We start from the raw sequence: 25,852 nt of genomic DNA, 5'->3' as shown, positions 1-25,852 counted from the left end.
GTCCTGAGCCCTCGTCCTTCTCCAGCCCGAGGTCAGAGAGGTGAGCGGTCCCTCCTTCCTCAAGGGCACAGCCCTGCCTTCCCCTCCTCAGGAGTGTCTCCTGGGATGAGCCCTGGGTGTGGGGCCCTGAGAGGCTGCCCCCGGCAGCTCCCTGCAGTACTAAGGGCTCCTCCCAGCGTTTGCCAGCAGCTTCCGTGCTGGTGCTTGTTAGGACCGCTGGGCTGGGAGGACGTGACCCACAGAAATGTGTCATTTAGTGAATCCACAAAGTGGCATCACTCAGCCCGGGTTGTTAGGATCACATCCAGATGGCCCTCAGGAAACATCTGATAGAAATTGGTAAGTGTAGGTCACCTGAAATGCACCTAGAGAGAGGAGATCCTGGGGCAGGGAAGGGCTTAGGGGACCGGCAGAGCCAATGATAGCCAGACACAGGATAAGATAAGGCCTGGGTGGGTCAACAGGGAGACATTAGAGGAAGTCATTAAGGGAGCTCAGGGTCAGGTCTGGTTTCTAACTGTGATACTAATTTTTTATCAAATCAAATCCTGGCCATGTACTTCCTATGTGGAGTGAAGGCTGCCTTAGAAACTGGCATGTTTTTATATCTACAGTACTTCTCTCACTTCCTGAACAAGTATTGGCCTGGGAGCACGTCAGTACCCTTTATTTTTGTGGGGTGTCCAGGCATGCAGTGTTCCATTTCCAGCAGCATCGGGAGAGACTGACACCACCCTCAGCAGAGGGAGCAGAGCTGTGTTTGAGGGGAAGCATCTCCAGTTATACAAGGTCAATTGGTTCTCTGTAAAAAGTGACAGTGTCCACGTGCAGTCCTAAGGGCCCTTTGATCCATCACACGTGACAGGTTGGCAGAGTAAAGACTCTTTTCTTCCAGCAGTGACGAGAATATGTTCCTGTTTTGATTGAAGTACATAACCAGAAACAGACTAAAAAGGCATTATAGAAACTCTAGAAATGAGTCAAAGATCTACCACAACCAAGCGAACGCACCATCAAAAAAATGTCACATTTAAAAGGGTAGGAAACCTGTGGCATTTTTTAGTCACTTTTTAGTGCAGCTTGAGGAAAGTGGCAGCCAGATCCCCAGCCCCCTTTTGCAAACCTGAGAGAGAGCAGACTGATCTGCAATGTTCTAACCTGTCTGTGGGCTGCCTAAGGACTGGTCTTTTGACACCTAACTCAGAGTTCAGACAAACAAAAATGGCTCAGATCTCAGAATAAGGGAGCCATGGGAAGCAGCGGGTATGATTTGTAAAAACGGTTGCAAAGGTAACTATAGACCCACAGACACCAAGGACAAGAGATTACTGATTGAGGAGTACAATAGGACAGCTAAGGCCCCAAGAGTAAGCAAGAGTGAGACTCTTAGAAAAGCAAGACATTTAAAAGCAGATGTATAAATAGGAGAACTGGGGAAAAAAAACACACGCACTGGTCCAGAGACAACACAGGTCTGAAAAGACCCTAAGACATCACATTAGGCTGATTACAAAGGTCTTCCCCTGTGTAGAGCAAGTATAAGAAGACTGGGAGAGGTGGCTGTTTTGTAAAATGCCCAGTTTTCAACAAAAGATCACCAGGCAGACAAAGAAACAGTAAGACTAGGCTCATTCAAAGGAACAAAATAAATATCCAGACACCATACCTCAAGAAACAGGTTTTGGACTTACTGGAAAAAGATTTTAGAACAACTATCTTATGTATGCTCAAAACGTTAAAGGAATACACCAACAAAGAACTAAAGGAAATCAAGAAAACAATGAAATGAAAATGAAAATGAAAGCACAACTTACCAAAACTCATGGGATGCAGGGAAAGCAGTACTTAGAGGAAAATATAATGTAAAAGCTTACATTGAAACAGAAGAAACATATCACAATCAGCCACCTAATCTTACACCTTAAGGGACTAGAAAAAGAAGAACAAATTAAATTGAAAGCTCAAAGAAGGAAGGAAATAATAAAGATTAGAGCAGAGATAAACAAAGAGAGACTAGAAAAACAATAGAAAAAATCCATGAAACCAAGAGTCGGTTCTCTGAAAATCAACAAAATTGACAAATCTTTAGCTAGATTGACTAAGGAAAATAAAAAAAAAGAAGACTCAAATAATTGAAATCAGAAATAAAGACAAAGACATGGCTACATATTTAACAGAAATAAAAGGATTATAAGAGATTACTATGAACTGTACACTAAAAAACTGGATAATCCAGGTGAAATGGATGAATTCCTAGAAACACATAACTTACCAAAACTAAATCAAAAAGAAACAGAAAATTTGAATAGACCTAGTAAGGAGATTTAATAGGTAACCAAAAGTTTCCTGGCAAAGAAAAGCCTTGGACCAGATGACTTCATGGACGAATTCTACCAAATATTTAGAAGAACTAAGAAGAACCAACACCAATCCTCTCAAACTCTTCCAAAACTTAAAGGAGAAGGAACACTCTCTAACTCATTCTGAGGCCAGCATTTCTCTGATACCAAAGCCACATAGACACTACAAGAAAAGACAACTGTAGACCAACATGCCTTATAAACAATGATGCAAAAATCCTCAACAAAATACTGGTAAATCAAATTTAGCAGCATATTAAAAGGATTATGCACCATGACCAGGTGGGATTTATTTCTGGAATGCAAGGGTGGTTCAATATATAGAAAACAAGCAATGTCATATACAGTATTAATGAAATGAAGGGGAAAAGCACAGGATCATCTCAACTGATACAGAAAGAGCACTTGACAAAAGTCAGCACACTTACATGATAAAAGCACTCAAGAGACTAAGAATAGAAGAAACTACCTCCACATAATAAAAAGCCATATATGAAAAACCCACGCTGAACATGATAATTTTTGGTGAAGGTTGAAAGCTTTTCCTCTAAGATCAGGAACAAGACAAGGATGCTAGATTTTGTCACTTCTGTTCAACATAATACTGGAAGTCCTAGCCAGAGAAATTAGGCATGAAAGACATCCAAATTGTAAAGTAAGAAGTAAAATTATCTCTGCAGACAACATGATTTTATAGGTAGAAAACCATAAAGATCCACCCCCCCCCCCCCAAAATTGTTAGAACTAATCAGGGAACAATGTTTCGGGATACAAAATCAATACCCAAAAATCAGTTGCAATTCAATACACTAGTAAGGAACAATCCAAAAATAAAATTAAGAAAGCAATTCCATTTACAACATTATCAAAAAGAATAAAATACTTTGGAATAAGCTTAGTCAAGGAGGCAAAAGACTTGTACTCTGAAAACTACAAAACATTGCTAAAAGAAATTAAGGACACAAATAAATGGAAAACCATTCTGTGTTCATGGATTAGAAAACTTAATATTTTTAAGATGTCAATGTTTCACAAAGTGATCTACAAATCATTTTCAACAAGGGTACCATGTATTCAGAAAGGACAGTCTTTTCAACAATTGGTGCTGGGAAAATTGGATATTCACATGTAAAGGAATAAAATTGGACCCTTACCTTACACCATATACAAAAATTAACTCGAAATGGATCAAAGTCCTAAACATAAGACCTAAAACTATAAAACACTTAGAAGAAAACATAGTATAAAAATTTCATCACATTGGATTTGGCAATGATTTCTTGGATATGAAACCAAAAGTACAGACAACATAAGCCAAAATAGATAACAATATAACATATAGCTATAAATGCTTACATTGAAAAAGAAGAAATATCAAAACATAACAACAGAATTTAAAACTTGGATACATCAAAGAACATTATCAACAGAGTGAAAAAGGCAACCAATGGAACAACAGAAAATATTTGCAAATCATATATATGATAAGGGGTTCATATCCAGAATATATAAAGAACCTTGTACATCTCAACAACAAAAAAATCAATCTGATTTTAAAATGCACAAAGTACTGCAATAAACATTTATCTAAAGAAGATACACAAATGCCCAATAAGCACAGAAAAAGATGTTTGTTAGGGAAATACAAATCAAAACCACAGTTAAGATACTACTTCACTCCCTTTAGATTGGCTATTTTTTTTTTTTAATGGAAAATAAGATGTGTCGGCAAGGATATATAGGAAACTTCGTGCACTGCTGGTAGGAATGTAAAACAGTGCAGCCACTTGCAAGACTGTTATGGCAGTTCTTCAAAAAATTAAAAATAGAATTACCATATGATCCAGCAATTTCACTTCTGGGTATATATCCAAAAAAGTTGAAAGAAGGGTCTCAAGGAGATATCTGTACACTCATGTTCACAGCAACATTATCCACCATAGCCAAAAGGTGGAAACAATCCAAATATCTACCAACAGATGAATGGATTAAAAAAATCTGGGATATACATACAGTGGAATATTATTCAGCCTTAAAATGAAGGAAATTCTGACACATGCCACAGAATGGATGACCCTTGAAAACATTAAGTGAAATAAGCTAGTTACAAAAGAACAAAAATTATATGATTCCACTTATATGAGGTATCTATTCAAATTTATAAAGCCAGTAACATGGTGATTACCAGCGCCTGGAGAAAGAAAGGAAATGGGGAGTTAGATTTTAATGGGTAGCAAGTTTCAGTTTGGGACGATGAAAGAAGTTCTGATGGATGCACTTGGAGGGCATTGTGCTGAATGAAAGAAGTCAGACAGAGAAAGACAAACACTGTATGATATTACTTACACGTGGAATCTAAAACCTATAACAAACTAGTGAATATAACAAAAAAGAAGCAGACTCACAGATATAGAGAACAAACTAGTGTTTAGCGGGGGGAGGGGGGCAAAAAAAGGGTGGGGAGTGGGAGGTACAAGCTATTGGGTGTAAGAGAGGCTACAAGGACGCATTGTACGACACGAAGAATATAGCCAATAGTTTGTAATAACTGAAAATGGAGTGTAACCTTTAAAAATTGTATAAAAAATATACACAGTAAATATTAGTTGTTTTACCTCTCAAAAAAATTCTGAAGATGAATAGTGGGGTGATAGTGACACAACAATGTGAGTGCACTTAATGCCACTTAAAATACTTACAAGGGTAAATTATATGTTATGTATATTTTACCACAAGAAAAATTTAAACAAAGTAAAAGTGCATTTTCATTTAGGTGAAATGTTAGCAATGAGACCCAGACTGATACAATGAGAAACAGAAAGTTTCCTGCCTATGAACTCCCTGTGGTAATGGGAAACTCTACTCGTCCCAGCCACTGCTGCAGATTTCCTGGGCACTCTGGGTGGGTGCCACCACGCCCACCCTCAATTTCATGTCAGTGACACAAAGCCCATTGCGACTGTACCTTGTTTGGTGTCACGCGGTGGCAGGACAGGACAGAATTTCTCAGTTCTTACCAGGGAATAGAGTCATCATCAACTTCACACAGTGAGAGTCTCAAATTGCCCACAATCTTATCTAGCTCTTGCCAGCAGGAACACCTTTTTTATCTTAAGGTAATGAACTCTGAATCATTAATACAAATCAAGAGCTGAAGGACGGAAAGTTACACACCCATGATTCAATCAAGATAAACGCCGAGAGGCCACGTGCTCCCACCCCCTGTGATTCGGATGCTTATATTACACAGCTATGATGAGCGAGCCAGTTCTGACTGAAACTGTTTCCCACTGAAAACGGGTAGCGGAAAGTCTCCCAGGAGACTGTCTGTTAGGCAGCTTCCCCACTGTTTCTTGGGGAACACAGTGCAGTAAACAGATCATCTCAGGGGGCTGTCAAATAGACAAAACAGGAGTGAAGGTAACAAAATCAGCCCTTAGCAAACAACGTAAACTGGCATTAAGAAGAAGAAAATGGTGATTGAAAGAAAAGTGTTACTTGAAAGTAATAAAGCCAAAATCAGGAGAAAAAAGCAGAAAGCAAAACCAAAGTAAGTGTAAATGAGAAAATAAATTAAAATGAAATTTGAAAATGACCTAACAACTTTCTAATAGAGAGAAGTGAATCCAGTCAAGCTCTTCAGGCTCCAACCTGGAGGCAGGTAAAGTGAGGTGTGAACAATCAAGGCCACTTGCTTCTGTTCTGCAGGTGACAGCTGAGCTAGGACCCTTACCTGTGCACCTCTCCCCTGCATCCTCCTTTCATCCTTCCTCCCCTTCCCTGGTTGATTCTTGGCCTAAGGTAGTTCTTGAGGACCAAGCATTGGGTTCAGATTGATTTAGGGAATAATATACATCTTGATGCATCTTGAGGGCTTCCTATGACTGAGGAAAGGACCAGTAAAGGACAAAGACTCAGGAAAAACTGATGCTCAGAGAGGTTGTGTCCAGATAAGAGGGCAGAAAAGCAAAGCCTGGCCTGGAACTGCTCTGTCTCTCATTTCCCTGAACCAAGACGCCCCAGGTCCTGAGCTGAGCAAGTCCACACCCCTTTATGAAGCAGGGAATGCGTTTTGTCCAACGCTGAACTCCTCATCGCTGGCTTCCAAACCTGGCAGGAACATCTGTGTCTATTCTACATCTCACTCCCAGTAGGGAGACAGAATTCACAAAGGCACCAAACAATCCAGCATCTTTGTTTCTATGTGGAACCTTGAGCAAAGATGGCAGATCCCTAAGAACAGAGCCACAGCCTGGGCTGGGACAACAGCAAAACCACAGCACATAGGTGTCCATTCAGGATCCTGAGGTCAGCAGTTCTCCAGGTCTTTTCTGACCACTGCCCTTGGGTGCACCCTCACCTCCTAAACCCAGCCCTAAGGTGACCCAGACTTGCCTCTGCCCCACCAAGAACACGATTGCGTTGTACAGTCTTCCTCCCTCTCATCCTCTCTTTCTTCTCTGTGCTCTGGGAATCTATCTCACTGCACGTAATTAATCATAATAATAAACAGGAAAATAAAGGGCTACTTCAATCATACCTTAGAATATTCCAGAGTAACACAGAAATTGACCATTGTGTAACTCTGAGCCTCAGTTTCTTCGTCTGTAAAATGAAGACACTCATGGAGAAAGATTAAATGATATGATGCACCTGAAATGCTTAAAACCATGCCTGGCTCACAATAAACACTCAGTAAATGTCAGACACCAACCACGGTTCTTCACCTTGACACAAACTCCAGCCTCCCTTTCTAGACGCCACTCCTTGTAGTACTCAGGGGTGTTGTTTGCTCATTTTCTCACATTCCATTTGCCATGGTGTCCAGAGCATTTCTTATCAATTTCTCATCAATTCCAGATTAATCTTCTTCTTCCCTTACAAAAAGTGGGCACAACAAACAAAATGAGAAAGTGCCTCTTTTCCTTTACGATAAGCATCGTTTGACTATAGCCACCTCTGTCCTTCCAGGCCACTGTCATGTTCACGTTGAGATATATTGGAGTTCTTACTCCGGAACCTGTGAATGTGAACTTATTTGGAAATCTGGTCTTTGCAGAAGTCATCAAGTTAAGATGAGGTCATGACAGTGGACCCTAATCCAATATGACCTGGGTCCTTACAAGAAGAGAAGAGACATGCACAGAGGGAAGATGAAATAAAGACACAGAGGGAGAACACCCCATGACAGTGGAGGCAGAGATTGGAGTGATGATCTACAAGCCAAAGAACTCCAAGAATTACTGACAACATCATAAACTAAGAGAATGACCTGGAAGAGATTCTCCCGAGACCCTTGCCCTGCCCATGCCCTGCCAAGACACTGATTTTGGACTTCCAGCCTCCAGAATTATGAGAGAATAAATTTCTGTTGTTTTAAGCCCCTCAGTTTCCAGTACTTTGTTACAGCAGCCCTAGGAAACTCATACAGGGAGAGATTTAATTCCTTTCAGTTTAAAGGTGCCCTGTACTGTTTGACAGGGGAGGGTTTTCAAAAGACCCTAGATATCACAGTCAGGTTCCTTTAATAAGTGACTCATGTATTTATTATTTATTTCATCTAAGGATAGAAAACTTATTGGCGATGTAATTCACTGACCATTTCACTTATTATTACTTGGGTACATATGGATGAAAGAGTGTTGCCACAGTAATTTTGCATTCCATTCTGACGATATTTTTTGGAAACTCTCAAATTTTCTTCCAATATGTAGGAGCTTTTCCTATGTCTGAATTTTCCATCAGTGGGAACTTTAGCTAATAAAGCATTTGCTGCAGCGTACACAAGAGCTCCCCAGGGATCTCTTTCCACTGCTCAAGGGATTTTTCTCTTCTCTCTCTTCTAAAAAAGAAGGATACTGAATCATTAAAATGTTCAAAGCTCTGAGAGGAAGGTAAGCCATTCAGGTTGAATGATTAAGAACATTAAAAAACACAAAAGAGAAGGCAGGAGTTCAAATCCAAATAAACTTCATTTGTCTAATGCACATCAAACATTATTTATTTTGAACTTCTCTCCCTTGGCCATAGCTGTAGTGTGAGGCTAAGTTCTGGTATTTCCACCACCTGCCCTTCTTCTTTCTTATGCACAGCTCCTTCTAGAAAAATGCCCTGACCTTCGACTCTTCTTCAAAACTGCTCTTCCTTAGCTCTTAACTGATCCCTCCTCAAGGACAAAGTGAAAGGTAGAGTATGCCAATAAAATAAGCAGAGGTTTTCAAGCATACCACAGGGTAATTGGGAAAATGACTGGAAGATGAGTCATGTGCTTCAGGTCCGGAGCTCACCCTATAGGTATTTAGGGTGCATGGCAGACAGATGCACTCCTGTCCATGCATCCAAACCAATGTAATATAATCTCAGAGACAGCTTATCCTTTTATTTTTTTTTTTATTTTATTTTTTTTAAATTGAACTGATTGATTTTATCTTTTTTTTTTTTTATAAATTTATTTATTTATTTTTGGCTGTGTTGGGTCTTCGTTTCTGTGCGAGGGCTCTCTCCAGTTGCGGTGAGCTGGGGCCACTCTTCATCGCGGTGCGTGGGCCTCTCACCATCGCGGAGCACAGGCTCCAGACACACAGGCTCAGTAGTTGTGGCTCACGGGCCCAGTTGCTCCGCAGCATGTGGGATCCTCCCAGACCAGGGCTCGAACCCGTGTCCCCTGCATTGGCAGGCAGATTCTCAACCACTGCGCCACCAGGGAAGCCCTAGCTTACCCTGATATATGCCAGAAGAAAGCCACCTCACCATAAAACTCTTAGAAGAGAACATAGGCAAAACAATCTCTGACGTAAATAGTACCAATGTTTTCTTAGGTCAGTGTCCCAAGGCAATAGAAATAAAAGCAAAAATAAACAAATGGGACCTAATCAAACATACAAGCTTTTGTACAGTAAAGGAAACTATAAACAAAATGAAAAGACAACATACGGACTGGGAGAAAATATTTGCAAATGATGCAACCAACAAGGGCTTGATTTCCAAAATATACAAACAGCTCATACAACTCAATAACAACAACAACAACAAAACCCAATTGAAAAATGGGCAGAAAACCTAAATAGACATTTCTCCAAAGAAGACAAACAAATGGCCAACATGCACATGAAAAGATGTTCAACACTGCTAATTGTTAGAGAAATGCAAATCAAAACTACAATGAGGTACCACCTCACACCAGTCAGAATGGCCATCATTAAAAAGTCTACAAATAACAAATTCTGGAGAGGGTATGGAGAAAAGGGAACCCTCCTACGCTGTTGCTGGGAATGTAAACTGGTGCAGCCACTCTGGAAAACAGTATGGAGGTTCCTCAAAAAACTAAAAATAGAGTTGCCATATGATCCTGCAATCCCCCTCCTGGGCATATATCAAGAGAAAACTATAATTAGAAAAGATACATGCACCCCAATGTTCATTACAGCACTATTTACAACAGTCAAGACATGGAAACAACCTAAATGTCTATCGACAGATGAATGGATAAAGAAGACGTGGTACACATATGCAATGGAATACTACTCAGCCATAAAAAGCATGAAATAATGTCATTTGCAGCAACACAGATGGACCTAGAGATTATCATATTAAGTGAAGTAACTCAGATAGAGAAAAAGAAATATCAGATGCTATCACTTCTATGTGGAATCTAAAATACAACACAAATGAATTTATCTAGGAAACAGAAACAGACTCACAGACATAGAGAACAGACTTGAAGTTGCCAAGAGTGAGGAGGGCTGGGGGAGAGATGGATTGGGAGTTTGGGATTAGCAGATGCAAACTGTTATATATAGAATGGATAGACAACAAGGTCCTACTGTATAGCACAGGGAACTATATTCAATATCCTGTGATAAAACATAATGGAAAAGAATATGAAAAAGAATGTGTATATATACATAACTGAATCACTTTGCTGCATGGCAGAAATGAACACAACATTGTAAATCAACTCTATTTCAATAAAATTAATTTTTAAAAAAGAAGAAAGTCACCCAAAAAGGTTTTTCTTAAGTTGAAATAGTACTTACTCTTATCTCTATCATCTAAAAGCCTGTATTAGGAATATATTCACTGTGGAAATGACTTAGAATCTACTTACATGAAGGAAACTTAAGTCTAAATCCCAATTTGAGCTGAAAATCTCAAGTAAATAATGAGCATATTTTTATATTTTTTATGTTGAATAAAAAGGCCATATAAATGGTTTGACTTCTAACAGTTAGTACACAGATCTTATATTTGACATAATTTAGGTCGAGTGTATAATCTGGGAAACAAGATCAGCACAAAAGCACCATGAAAGAGAAAAGACGATAACTGAAAGCATTCCAAACACCAGCACAGAGAGACTGAGCGTCGTATAGTTCATGGTCATCCAGAAAGACATCTGAGAAATGGCACCATTTTGGAAGCTGTTCACGTGGCAGAGGCACGGCTTAGTGAATACTGCCTCGGTTTCCCATGAACCTCCCTATGTGCTACAGGTAATGCAAAGGGTCCAGGACGGATGATGCTGCAGGCAGTGGGCTGCCTTAGAGGATCGAGCACCACGCTCGGGGGATTCACTGCTCTTGTAATGAGAAGATGCAGACCTGCTCCTTGCCTGGGGGAGGCTGGCCTCTCATCTCTCAGGACTGCTGTTTCTCTAGCACACCCTGAGAATGGCCTGGATAAAATGCAGCTAGAGCCTTCACTCTTAGCCTATCTAGAAAGAGCACACAAGCACTCAGGGTCCATGTGGATTGCATCTCCCCACATATCTTGAGGCTATTTCAGTGCGTAAGGGAACCAAATAAAAACACTATTTAGGGGAGGATGCAGAGAAATTGGAACCCTTGTGGAAATGCAAAATGGTGCAGCCACTATAAAAAACAATATGAAGGTTCCTCAAAAAAAGTTAAAATAGAATTAGCATAATAAGCTCCAGCAATTCCTCTGCCGGGTATATGTCCAAAACAACTGAAATCTGGATCTTGAAGGGATATTTGTATACCCATGTTTATCACAGCATTATTCGCAATAGCCAACAGGTGCAAACAACCCAATTGCCCGTAGATGGACGAATAGATCTCTTAGTCCATTCAAGTTGATATAACAAAATACCACAGACTGGGTGGTTTACAAACAATAGAAATTTATTGCTCACAGTTCTAGAGGCTGACAGTCTGAGGTCAGGGTGCCAGTAAGTTTGGGTGAGGGCCCTCTTCTGGGTCTCAGACTTTTTTTTTTTTAATTTTATTTATTTATTTATTTATGGCTGTGTTGGGTCTTCGTTTCTGTGCGAGGGCTTTCTCTAGTTGCGGCAATTGGGGCCACTCTTCATCACGGTGCGCGGGCCTCTCACTATCGCGGCCTCTCTTGTTGCGGAGCACAGGCTCCAGACACGCAGGCTCAGCAATTGTGGCTCACGGGCCTAGTCGCTCCGCGGCATGTGGGATCTTCCCAGACCAGGGCTCGAACCCGTGTCTCCTGCATTGGCAGGCAGACTCTCATCCACTGCGCCACCAGGGAAGCCCTGGGTCTCAGACTTTTGTTGCATTCTCTCATGTTGGAATCAGGTAGGGATCTCTCTGGAGCCTCTTTATGAGTCACTAAGCCCTTTCTTAGTGGAAGACTTAGTCACTTCCCAAAACCCCCTACCTACTAATACTATCACCTTAAGGGGTTAGGATTTCAACGTATGAATTCTGGTGGGATACAAACATTCAGACCATAGCAACTGATAAACAAAATCTGGGATATACATACAATAGAATATTATGCAGCCCTAAAAAGAAGGAAATTCTGTCATGTGCTATAATATGGATACTCAAGGACATTATGCTACTTGAAATAAACCATCACGAAAGGACAAATACTGTATGATTTCACTAATATGAAGTATCTAAGGTAGTCAAAATCATTGAAACAGATAGTAGAGAGATGGTTGCCAAGGGCTGAGGGGATGGGGAGGGAAATTTGTGTTTAGTGGGTTTAAGTTTGCTTTACAAGATGAGAAAGATCTAGAGATCTATTCCACAACAATGTGAATATACTTAACACCACTGAACCGTACACTTAAAAATGGTAAGGATGGTAAATTTAATGTTATGTTTTTTTTACCACAATTAAAAAACTATTTTGTATTGCCTTTGCTTTTTTTCCTCTAATCCTTTCAAAACCTGGTATTGAATTGAACAGCAATATACGCATGTAGTTTAAAAATACCATTCATCGCGTACTCATGGCATATCTTTACCCAGAATGAGAAATACTATTAATAATTTATCTTGTATGCTTCCAGAAATAGTCTATATATATTTACATGCACATATACGTATATGTTCATCTTGGAAATTTCTAATGGAAGCACAATAAATACATCCCTTTTCCTAGCTGTAAAAAAAAAATGTTTCTTAAATCTCATTATGAATAAATGCATTTGATAATCTTGTACACATGAAACTTATATAATGTTTTAAACCAGCGTTACCTCAAATAAATAAACAGATCAATTAATTAAATAACCTCATTGTTTTCAAAGGAATGAATTCCATATAATACTATATTATTCCATAAAATGGAGTCTCGTAATTTCTTTGTGTTCACCTATTGACAGAAAACTGGATCTTGACTGTAAACAATGCACTTAGTTTTCTTACAGGCACTTTCTGTGCACCTCTGAGTGTTCCTGTGGGACTAACTCCTAGAAGAGGAATTGTTACTTGGTGTAGACGATGTATTGACAGGACTTAAAAACATTACTCCTTTTGGGCTGTCATCTTCAGCGCTCTAAATAGCGGGTGCTTTTGAGCACTTAAGTTTATAGAAATTGTCCTCCAAGGACGTGCATAATGCTGTGATGAACATGGGTGTACAAACATCTCTTCAAGATCCCGCTTTGGGTATATGCTTTGGGCATATCCCCAGCTTATGCCATTTTATGCTCCTACCAGCACTGTCTGAGAGTGCTTGCTTCCCACGCCCTGAGGAAGAGGATCCCCATCCTGTATCATCACTTTATTCACCTCCAACATGAATCCTCTGTACTGTGCTAAGGTGGTTTGAGTGTGGGCCCTGCAGCCAGACAGCTAGGGTTCAAATCCTTGTTACATCACTAACTAGTTCTGTGATTTGAGGATAGTGAACTTGAACTTTTCATGCCTCAGTGTCCTTTTCTGTAAACTGGGCATAAGAGGGCTGTTGTGAGCATGTGTTTAATAAATATGTATAAAGCGCATGAAGCAGTGTCAGGCACTCACTAAGTACTCAGTATAACACTTCTTATTGGTTTAATAGTTTTCTTTAAATTGATTCTCTTTTTAACCTTAGTTTTATGCTAAATGCTATGTAATAATATCATAGATCAGATGTATACTATCTATATCTTATTCTGAAAGACATCAAATTACATGCATACATTTAAAATGAAAAGAAAGTTTTTCTAGGACACAGTTTGAAAAGGACTGTCCTAAGCGAGAGTATTAGCAAAGGTTTTGTGGAGTTCAAGTGGGAGAGGTTACATTGTGTCACACTGATGTTGTAATTTTCATTTCTTCATACTGAATCCATACATCATACCTTAAATAGATACAAAGTGGACTAGACCAGGGGTAGGCAACCTAAACCCGGAACCAGCTGGCTGTGTGGCTTTTTAAATAAAGTTTTATTGGAACACTGCCACACTCGTTCATTTACATATTGCTTCTGGCTACTTTCACACAACAGCAGAGTTGAGCAGTCACAACAGAGACTGCATGGTCTACAAAACCAAAACTATTTATTATCTGTCCCTTTATAGAGAAAGTTGGCTGGCCCCTGGTCTAAACCAATATTTCTCTCTGTCTGAGACCCTTAAACATGCTTGAACAGCATCCAGCTTCTCAACTGCTGCCCTAATCTTAGCCACTCTGAAAGTTTGAGGTTTGCTGATCAGAAATTCTCAACATCTCAGAGTTTTGAGACTGTGATATTAATATTAAAAAAAGTACTCAAAGCCTGTCTTCCTGTTTTGCAAAATTTTAAACTTTCATCATTGCTTTTGTCTATACAAATATATAAAATGTGGTCTGCATCAAGGCAGAAAGTTGTTCTAAGTGTTAAGTGGCATAGGACTGCAGAGTGCAGAAACCACAGGAGTTATCAAGGGCTGTGAACACAGCAGTGCTCCAAACACTCCACCTCTGCTGGGGGCCATTTTCGCAAGATCCCAATTAGTTTGGTACCAAACCACTTGAGTCTTTTATGTCAAAACAACAGACCCAGGAAATCACCCATGAATAGCCTGAAGTACATACCATATCTGTGCCTTCTGTACATTTACATTATGTGTGCAAATTGTAGAATTTGTAGACTTTGCCTGTCGTTCCCTATGAGACCCACTATTAGTACAACATCCTATGACGCTAAGCTGCCAGAACTGCAGTCACGAGGAAGAATTTCCATGAAACCCTGGTGAGATGCTCCCTGGGCTCTCCTGCCTTCCACCTTCCCAAAACTTGGCTCTGCAGCACTTCCTTTCAATGAGTCTGCTGCCGGAGCACCTTTTTTGGTAAAAATTCACTTTTTCCATCATTTACTTTTCTTGATCAAAAACAGTACTTTTGCCATCTCCCAAATGAATAAAAAAGTCTACTTCTAAAGCTATTTCCCCCACAACTCTGCCATACTCTGTTCATATTACTGTTTAAGATTTACCTTTTTCATAAAATATATCCTAATTTCCATATATCTCTAGTAACACCACTTCTGGAACTACTTCATTCCAGGAAAAGTAAAACTGTAATTTGTAAGATGTCTCAAGAGTTGCTATTTATCCTGCTGCATATTTAAAATTCTACTCACCACCACACCCCTCCCTCCCAACCTGATAACACCTGGCAATTCAAATGAGCAAAATCGTTACTTTTGCAAAGCAATAAAGTAGGTACAAAGGATATCGGGATAAACAAGCTGTAGTCCCTGATGCCAGAATTGATGTGAAATAAGCACGAGGTGAATAAATATGGCAAAAGAAAAGTAATACTTGAGAAATAAAAATGAACAATCCTAGGAGTAGAAAAAGAAGGGCGTGTCTACACAATTTTAGTACAGAGTAAAAGGGATTTGAGTGAAGGTTTTCAAGTTGGGAAGGATTGTAATCGACAAATGGAAGGAAGGACGCTCCACACCCACCGAATGCAGCTGGCCCTGGCAAGAGGCAGTTGTTACTGGATCCTGGGTTTCCAGGGACCCATCGGCTACTTTGTGGTAGCAGCTCAGGTGTCTCATTCACTTCTCTGCCTCAACCTTTTCAGCTGCTCTGAGAGTTTTCGACAGACCAAATCCAGCTTTTATCTCTATTGTCACTGAGACCTGCAATGAAGGGCAAATGGAACCACCTCTCTCTCAGGTTCAGTAGGGCATCGTCCTTGTACAACTTTGTGGGGAAGAAGTGTTAAGCCTCTTGTTACACTTAGGCTTGGCACCGAAAGCCTCTCATCACACAAGCAGCATCACACAGTTGGCTAAGTTTTAACTTAACTAACCATCTGGGTTGAGGTCTGTTTGAGAACAGCAACTTTTCCTTAACTCAATCTAGCAACTCCTTATTGAGAATCTGTAATAGGCCTGGCCCTCTGAGGAGATTAATCCCTGACCTAACGGCTCTCAGAGCCCAGAAGGGGGAGACATGTACAGAAAATTCAACTGTGGTCCACAATGGTAAGTGCAATCAACAAGACTGTCCATGGTACAAAGTCACTGCCTCGGGGATCAATGCGCTTGACATAATGAGGTGAATGGTTAGGAAGGAGAGGGCCGTGTCCCTGACAAGGCCAAGTACATGGAAGAGATCGATACAGAATCATTGAAATGCTGCTCCTATTCTGCCCAAAACCACCCAATCTCAGAGCCAAACTTGAAATCGGCAAGCCTGGAGCTGGCACAAGCCTCAGACAGCCAAGGCACACTCTGCAGACCCTTCTTTGCAACCTCTTACCTGATGTGGTAGGATGGACCCTTCTTTGCAACCTCCTACCTGATGTGGGGCTTGGCTCTGTTGAGTCATCAACTCATTAGCAATAAATGTATTAACCTAGACCTGAAATAAACCAACATATATTTAAATGACTGAATTAGCAGGAATCTCTGTCAAGAGAATTTCTGCTCCTTCTACCAATAGAGCTTCACACTTAGCAGAGTGTCTGCTTCCTTACATACAAACCCTCCTTATCTCTGAGTCCAGTTTTTCTTATTATGATTTGACACTGTTCTTATCCCTCTTTATTCTGAAACTACACAGTCATATGATCTTTCTATTTATACCAAGTAAACGTAATTCTTTTAAACCTGAATCCAATATTCTTTAGTAATTTGATTATGCAATATTTCAAACATCCCCCCAAAACAGATATGCATGTACTGATAATCTAGATTTATTTTAACAAGGTAAATATTTTGCCATATGTGCATCAGCTCTTTCTCTTAAATAAATGAAGTGGTACAGGTATAACAAACAGTCCCCTTCCCAACCCCCATGCTTCCAGTATTTCCCTGTCTTTTTTCTGCCCTGCAAGTTTGGGGTCACCTTTGTTGCTCTCTTAGAGCACTGTGAGATTGTTGTGAATCTTTCAATACAATATTAATTAGCCTTATTAATTAGTCTACTTGGTGTTCTAGGTTGGAAATGATCTAGAGAAGAACAAAGGTTCAAACGATTTGCTATGTCTATTTTATATTCATTTAAGGACCTACTGCTACCTATTTTTTCAAGGCGAAAGAAATCTATTAAATAGAATTATTTATACTAGAACTTATGTTTATTTCAAGTAATTTCTTTTCTTATTTTTCTCAAATATATTTTGCCAGTCCTTTCCTAGAAGAATGCCTTTTTCACACAAAGGGCCTGCATAGGAAGAAAAATGCACTTAAATTCTAAGTTTAATTCAATGCATTTTGAATAACAATTTCCATCTTAAATTCATAAAGGATACAACTTCTGAATTAGAGTTCTGATGAGTTTTTAATATGAAGAATAAACTCCTAATGAATGCAGAGTATAGCGATTCAGGAAATACTATAGTTCTCAAAGATAGGACTAACTTTAACCACTTGATTGTTATTCACTGATAACAATGAGAAAATACCTGGGCTCCACCCCCCCTAGGTTGGTGACTATCAGGGAGAAAGAGGGTGTCTTGCAGTCAGAGGGCACTGGAGCAAGGTTCCTGAGGCCCTGTTACAGAGAGCATCACCTGTTCAGGCTAACACGTGCGTGGGATAAGCTGCATCCTAGAGCAGGCGGCACAGTCTCCTCTGATCCAGGCAGCTGGAGGATAGTTAAGGGGCAAAACAATTTCCCCCACAGATGGGACTTGGTTCATCCCAGTCAGTGCTTCTCACTATCTAGCTTGTACTGGAATCCCCTGCTCATCTTGTTAAAATGCAGATTCTATTCAATAGGTTGGGGTGGGGGCTGAGATTCCATATTTGTATCAAGATCCCAGGTGATGCTGCTGGTCTGTAGGTTACATGTTGAGTAGCAGGACTCATAGCAATCTAGGTCCTTTAATTCATAGAGAAAAAAGGAAGGCGAGGAGTAGAAAGATAAGATGTATAAGAAGAGGAAAGCAGAGATATAGAAAAGAAAGCAAAAGGTCATGGAGAGAGAGTGAAAGAGAGAGAGAGAGAGACAAAGAACAGGAAATTTGATAATATGGCCCTCCCAGCATCCCTCCCTTCTAAGTGCCCCCATTAGGGTGGACATCAAGTCTTTACATGGCCCCACCCCCCAATCCAGGGGCTTCGGTGCTAAGTGTAGGGTGGCCTGGGAGCCATCCTGATCAGATCAGCTCTTCACAGGTGGTGAGATCTGAGACTCCCCTCAGCCAGAGCCAAGTAAGTCCGAGCATTTCCTCAGATTTTTGAACCAATATAGGAAAATGAATGCCAGAAGCTAATCCACAGAAGGCACAGGGCAGGGCTGCCTCTTAGTTACAGCCATTCCAGAGACCCAGCTAAATCCTTCCCTTCTCCGTGTGGTCGGATTCCCAAATTACCTAGACTGATTCAAGTTGATTTTCTAGAATTTGTAACAATACAGATAGAAGAGGGATATAGGGGAAAATGGAGAGAGAAGAGAGAAATAAGGAGAAAAGTATTTAATGATAGGTGAAAAAAATACATAAGGAAAGAATAGAAGGATAGAGGAGAAGAGGGAGAAATAGTAAGGAGCTGAGAATGAAGACAAAGTATTGATAAAATAGAAGAAAAAACACCCAGGAATTGCAGGAGGAAAGGTCCCCATGGCCAATAGGGACCCAGTGGTCCCTGGGCCAGATAAGCCTCAACAGAGGACACCATTGCAGTGGACACCATTAGGCACGGTCTCCCGAGAGGAGAGGTGGGTATTGGCCTGGCTCTCATTGAGTCAGCCCATTGTTCCCAAACAACTGGAACGGGGAGGGAGAAGAGACAGAGTCAGGGCAGGCAGGTGGTCTGGGAAGGACAAGGCTTGCTAGAGGGTCCCAAGAAGACCAAATAGGTGCCCAGGAGGGTGGTGATGGAGCTGCCCCAACACCCCTCTAGAATACTGCCAGCGCTCTAGGCTGCCCACTCACAAACCTCTCCTGCCCACCAGGGATGCTCACAGACCCAGACTCAGAGCAGGACAGTGGTTGGCGCCCACACCTCTCCCCAGCCTGGTCCAGAGGCCCCCAGGGAGCTCAGAGCTCACATTAGCTTGCAGGTAAGAATCCTGGTTCGCAAGGGCTGCCCCACAAAATTCTTGTAATGAATCTCAGAGTCACAGTAGATTGATGTAAGTGTTGGCTGACATATTCTCAGGGAAACAGTAGAAACTCAACATTAGTGAGCTCTGTCAGTGACCACCGATCTGCTGCACTGCTCACTGCACTGCTGGTCTATGATCCTCAGCGTCCTAAGACTCTGGCCACTTCCTGATTTAGTTGGGCTGAAGCTGCAAACTCATCTTCTAAGTCCTATGGACGTTTAGCACCAAGCTTGGTCAAGCCACCTGGTTTACTAAATGACCGATATAAACCATGATTGTTCACATCGTATAGGAAATGCACCCCTTCTAAACTTGTTCAGTGATACTTCTTCCACTACATTTCAAGTGAGGACATTTACTCTGCACATCAAAAGAGTTTGTATGTCCTGAGATGTAGTGCATCCCTTGGTGAGAGATGGTGATGCCTTTTCTGTCATGTAAGACACATGCCTTTATTTCCATTTAAATAAAACCCTTTTGGAATGTATTTCACAGATCTGAGTATTTGTTTAATTTTTTTGGTTATTTTCACATAGAAATCCAGTTCAGCCATGGAAGCAGTCACTCATTAAGAAAAAATATTAAAGTGGAACATATCACCAGTGAAGAACATAATTTCTTTTTTTAAGAAAGTCAATTTGGATAACTAACCTTCAGTAACTGGACCTGCAGTCCTCAAATCCCTTAGTCAAAGACTTGGTGGCCAGCCATGTCTCAATTTCATAATTTTGAGAATTTAGAGAGGTATACCTTGCATGTCACATATTAATTAATATTCCATGGCAAACATGTGGCAAAGCATATGGACAACTTGCCCAAAGTAACATAAGTAAAGATCTTCTGTCTTATTATCATCTCATGTCCATTTTCAGTAAGGAGTTAGGATTGACCTTTTTCTGAGAGTTTTCGGAATTTGGAAAGAGTTAACATGTATTAGCGGACAGAGTTAGCACAGACAGCAGATAGACCCAGAAGAACAAGAAAAGTCACTTAAAATAATTATGACAGGGAGAACATCCACAAAACTTTTAAGGCCAGAGAAGGAGTGCTTGATTTGGACTTTCTTATAAAAGTAGAAGGAGGCTTCCTGAGAAGAAAGCCAATACACAGTCTTTCTTGCTGCTGGGGGTCAAGGTTACATCAGCGAGGCCACAAGCTGGGGACGCTGCTGTGGGTGAGAGCTACACTAGTGATGGCGGGGCAGCAGCCTCTCAGGGGGGACACCTGTGACACACCAACTGCGAGCAGGTGCTCAGATACCCCTGCAACATGACTTCATATGACTCTGGAAAACATCTTCAGATCCAATGAGAAATGTGTTTGCTAGGAAAGGATACCAAATGCAGAAAGAAAAAAAAAACAGAGATGTATAAATACAGTGGGGTGGGCAGAAAGGCCTCAAAGATGTCCAGGCCCTAAAGAAAGGAACTGTGAATATGTTACTTTGCATGGCAAAAGGGACTCTGCAGATGGGATTATGGTTAGGAAGACTGTCCTGGATTACCCAAGTCGATCCAGTCTAACCACAGGAGCCCTTAAAGTAGAGGACTTTCTCCAGCTAGAAGAAGAGGAAATCAGAGAGGTGCAGTAGAAGGAGAACAAGAACAAAGAGCGATTTAAAGACGAAAGGGACTTGACCCGCTGCTGCAAGAACAGGCCACACAGAAAGCATAAGGGATGTGGGAAACCTCTAGGAGCAAAGACCAGCCCCCAGCTGGCAACCTACAGGAGATCAGTGTCTCAGTCCTACACCCACAAGGAAGTGAGTGAGTGTGTATGCAGAAGCATCAGGAGGGCAGTCCTGACTGCTGCCCTCTGAAAGGCCTGCTTGCAAGGCTGGCCCATTCCCAAGACTCTAATGAGAAAGGTGGCTTACTGTGCCTAATGTTTGCTCAAACACTGTGGTTCATACTCAGTACCTGCCTTCCTTCTGGGAGTCTGGGATTTTGTTACATGCAAGGCAGAGGGTGCCTACATGACCAGCCCCCAGTACATGAGCTCAGCTGGTTGGTAATATTCCATGTGGGTTTCTATAACTCACTGCTGGGGGATTAAGCTAGTCCCATATGACTTCCCTGGGAGAGGACTGTAGAAACCTGGGCCTGATTTCCTCTGGGCTTCACCCCAAGCACCCTCTTCCTTTGCTCATTTTTCTCTGTGTCCTTTCACTGTGCTAAATCATAGCTGTATGACTACACACTGGTCCTGTGAATCCTCCCAGCAAATCATGGAACCTGGGGAAGGTTCTGGGAATCTCCAGACACCTTGAAGGACAAGTCTTCCCCAGAGCCTCCAGGAAAAATGCCTTAAGCAGAGAACCCAGCCAGGTCTACTGTACTTTAGACCTACAGAACTATGACATAATAACTCTGTCTTGTATTAGGTCACTAAATCCATGAAAATGTGTTAAAGCAGTGATAGGAAATTAAGTAAATGACACCATGAATAAACATATTACTTTCACTAATGAAGAGTATAATATCTCAAGGACATTTTTTAAAATTTAAATTCATTCTCAAGTTAACATCAGCAATTCATATCTAAAACAACCACGTGAAGAAGGGGTAGAACCTCTGGTAAAGTGTATGGTTGATTTTTAAGAGCAGGTGACATTTTATGAGAGGTCTGGAAAGCAGCCAAACCAGCCCAATTTTTAAAGAAACTGTGAGTATAATGTCAGAATCATCAACTAGTGTGATTTACTGCTGTCAATGACAGTTGTGTATAGTTGGGCCCAGATTAGGAGATGAATTCACTTAACCCATGGTGGTGCACGCAGAAGATGTGAGGATGAGCCCTTTTCCTAAAAGAGCTCAAAATGTAAGAGAGGTGAAACACCTCCACTGGAGCTTCAAGGATCACTAAGTTGAGACCAAGGGCTACAGAGAAGCACAGAGCAGGGAGCTAAGGAAGGCATCCTGCCAGAACGTAGATTCCACTCATTCGTTTTAATTCAGCAAACATTTACCAACGTGCTCGGCCCCAGGCACCAGGAAGTGCTGGGGACACAGGGAGGGATGCAAGCTCAGCAGGAGTGTAAGGCAGGCCACTTTACCCATGTTTATTGTGTGATAGGATGGATAGGATTGAGGGGTCCACTTCTGTCCTCACCTGCATGATCTAGGGTTAATAATGCCACTATATTCTTGACCCTACTTCCCCAAGGGTGCCTGACCTTTAAAGAAATCAGCAGAGGGTGATGCTTACATATGATTCCTCTCCAACCTGCTTAACTAAAAACAAGAATTGTTAGAGTTGCTCAATCAAATGGGATTGGAGCGGGGCGAAAATATGAACCTTAATTAATACAATGAAGAATAAGTAGGCATTAACTATTAGTTAACTAATTTTGAAAAATAATATTTAATTTTGAACAAAAGTTCTCTATGTAAGTAGATGTTTCATTAAGCTTTAACTCACTTAAGCAATATTGACCTTAACCCTGCTTTGGACTTGGTGTTCTTAGAATAAGCACAACATTAATATCTGCTTCGGATCATACACATGGCAATTACTTGTTTGGAAACCTTAGGTCAGCCAGCCCTAAAAACACTCACATAGCCCTTCCCACTTTGTTCTTTTATCTAGTATTAGACAACTAACTAGTTTTTCTTGATTCAATTTGCATCAACATTTATTGACTAACTAATAAAAGCTCCAGGGATAAGAAATTAAGTAAAAAAAAAAAAAAAAAAAAAGTAAAAAAAAAAAAAAAAGAAAAAAGAAATTAAGTAGACCACAATCTATTAAGTTATAATAAGTTACAGAGTTCTAAGGAAATTCAAATGAGGGCAGTTTGTTACACAACGAATATTATCATTTTGTTGCCTGTTACTTTTATAGATAAGCTATGTGCTAAGACATAACGGCTTTTTAGCTGACAATTTTCTTCTTACTCTGACAATTAAGAAAAAAAATTTCTTAAGTTATACAACATTCTTAGCCTAAATTAAATGGAAGATACACTGTGTATTTTTTTTTTTTTTTAGCTTTAAAAGACCATTTATTTATTGATCTTAAATATTTACAACTCAGGGGTAAAATATCTATCCATTTATTACCAATGGGCTATTTTTGGGGATTTTTTGTTAGGAAGGGGTTTCACCTGTTATCTTTACCACTTTTATTTCTGAGGGAAGAGAATTCCAGGTTATCTTTCTAACTCTATATTCTGCTTTCTAGTTGTTTTAAACCAGTCACCTGGCTATTTTAGTAAATCTCAAGGACAGCCTCATTAACAGGCTAGAAATAGTTTCCCATCTCTGAAAAGAAGGTCCCACTGACTTAGCCACTGCCACATATCAGCTCCTAAACAACCTATTGTGCAAAGCATATTCAATACATATAATGACACTTTTGAGTGACCGCAAATGTACACCGATAGCATTCCGATGGAAAACCAGAAATGGAATTTCTTCAAGAAACATAATAATGGGGGACACGGAGGCACAGCAAGGATTTGTGAAGAATGTATCAAGGAGAACTGATATTTCCACTTAAATAGCAAACAAAAACCCCTCCAGCCTAAACAGTTCCTTTGTACACTACTATTTTATTAGACCCCAAGTAAGAACATCTTTAACGCTTCAAGATTACTATAAATTACTCTATAACTTATGTTTTGCATGGTTTTTAAATGTTCATAATGCTATAATTTATTTACTTAATTTTACACAAAGATATAAAAAAAATAAATATTGCCATGCATAACTTGTTGATATTTTTAAAAAACCACAAATAAATAACTTGAAATGTTGTCTAGAGAAATTGTTCCTGCATACTTGTTAATTACAGGGGACTCGAGCAAGTCTATTTTAATACAGGATCCTCAAACTAAAAAAGCTTCCAAACAAAGCCAAGTATAATGCCCTTAAATGATCAAAATGTAATTATTAATGCTAAGGGAAAGAAAACAATACAAACCGAAACTGGAGTGCAAACACCTTTTTCGCTGTAGGTTTTAATGGAAAAGGTTTGTGAGCAAATGGGGTTCCTTCCCCAAGGGCATGCTGGAAACATGGAAGGTGAAGTGAGAGGAACTGGGGAGCCTTCCTCAGTCAACCTCTTATCTTATTTCAGCTTCCTGAAACGTCCCTGGTTAAGACTTGTGACTAAAGAGACACAGACAAGCATTTATATAAATGTCCATCAAGGTTCCTCGTTAAAGCTAAAGTCACACACTAGGGACAGGTGGTCTGAAGGGTAATTGAAGGACGGTAGTCGGTTGGGTCCAATCTGTTCCTCGGTGAGCAGAGCCAGGGCTGACCTCACGCTGAGCGCATGCTTGGAATACCAGATATAATCCAGAGTGTGCCGGCTCTCGCCCGAGGTCCGGATCTTCCAGGTCGTGTACGGAGGTTCCGACTGCCCGTCCGCGCTCAGCAGCTTGTAGGCGCTGTTCAGGTTGAGGCTGGAGGACGCGAAGTGTCTGTAGACCTCCTCTGTCGGCTCTGCGTTGAAGTCCCCACAAACGATAAGGGGAATCTTGGCTCCCTGGGTGATGTTCTGCAGGTTCTGGAGAAGGTCACAGCCTTGAGCTGATCGAAATCGCTCCCAGCCCGTGCGAGCCTTCAGGTGGGTGACGGCGATGCAGAACTGCCGGCTGGACTCCTTGCACTCTAGGGTCTGGGCAATGGCCACCTGGTTGGTTTTCAACGTCATGGCCGTCAGCCTGATGTTGGCACTGTTGACGAGCTTGAATCGGTTTTGGAGAAAAAACAAGGCACAGCCATCTGGTCCGTTGTTGTGTTCCATGTCCAGACAAGGTGACCAGGGCTTGGGGAAAAACGTGCCCTGATAGCCCAGTCTACCGAGGAGGGGGCGGAAGGTGTCAAAGTAGTGGTCCACCTCTTGCAGGCATAGTATGTCGGGCTGGTAGGCTAGGATTTCTTCCAGGATGAGACATTTCCTCTCTTCCCACTTGAGTGCTTCAAGAGGGCACTGTACAAAGCTCTCTTTGCCTTCTCCAAGAGCTTGGGCGAGGCTGTTCCTCTGCATGACCCGGATAGGCGCGTGGCTACTACTGGGGCTGTCGGCCCTCAGATCCACGAAACCCCTCTGGAAGCGGGGAGGCCGGGTGTGCAGGACGGCCCTGCACTCCTCAAGGAGCTCTTTAGGGTCAATGGGCTCCAGCTGTTCCGGGTCGGGCGCCACCAGATACTCCGGGTGCCGGGCGGCGGGGCTGCCGTCGAGGGTCTTGGTGAGAGCGCTGTAGAGCCTGCTCGTGCCGTTGCCCATGGGACACGCTGTTCGGGAGCACAACCTCGCGACGCCGCGGGCCGCCGAGGCCGCCGCCAGGAGCCGGGGGGAAGCAAGGCGCGGGGCGGTGGCGGGCGCGGGCGAGCGGCGGCGCGGCGGCGGGCTGGGCGGGCGGCGCAGGCCGGGCGCGTCCCTCTGCAGCAGGGCGGAGCAGAGCCGCCGCGGGCTCTGATACATGCCGGGCGCCGCCGCCGCCGCCGCCGCCGCCGCGGCCCCTGGCGCGCCCAACCCACCCGCGAGCCTCGCCGACGCGGGCGAGTCGAGCAGACTGTCTGGAGCGTCCGAGCGGAGGCTCCCGGGCTCCTTCTCTTCCCGCCGCGGCCCGGGAGAAGGTGCTGGGCAGGCGAGCCCGAGACTGAGCGGCTGATGCTGCGGCTGCTGCGACGCGAAGACTACTGTGTATTTTTTATTGTGGTAAGATATACATAACAAAAAGTTTAGCATTTTAGCCACTTTTAAGTGTACAGTTCTGGAC

The 25,852-nt window shown here is 41.7% G+C and overlaps 1 protein-coding gene and 1 pseudogene across 10 annotated transcripts in view; both read right to left on the bottom strand.

Annotated features, from left to right (window-relative positions):
• The window catches only part of LOC309621574 (V-type proton ATPase subunit B, brain isoform-like), a 99,083-nt gene that overhangs the window by 22,037 nt on the left and 51,194 nt on the right, over positions 1 to 25,852 (bottom strand). For 2 of the 9 annotated variants that reach the window (XM_082408999.1, XM_082409000.1), the window contains one exon: positions 16,327 to 16,428. The exons of the other annotated variants lie outside the window; for them this stretch is intronic. In XM_082408999.1, coding sequence (XP_082265125.1) covers positions 16,423 to 16,428 — 6 coding nt within the window. In that variant the 3' untranslated portion in view covers positions 16,327 to 16,422. Of the gene's footprint in view, positions 1 to 16,326; positions 16,429 to 25,852 lie in introns of those variants that run through there. 9 annotated transcript variants of the gene reach the window in all.
• Positions 23,877 to 25,686, bottom strand: LOC309621573 (nocturnin pseudogene; annotated as a pseudogene). The gene has a single exon. The product of its transcript is annotated as a nocturnin pseudogene (transcript).

This window comes from Balaenoptera borealis, assembly GCF_965194805.1.
Source record: "Balaenoptera borealis genome assembly, contig: HAP1_SCAFFOLD_1302, whole genome shotgun sequence".
Taxonomy (NCBI): Eukaryota; Metazoa; Chordata; class Mammalia; order Artiodactyla; family Balaenopteridae; genus Balaenoptera; species Balaenoptera borealis.
Note: the sequence above shows the minus strand (reverse complement) of the source record. Positions and strands in the feature narration are given on the sequence as shown.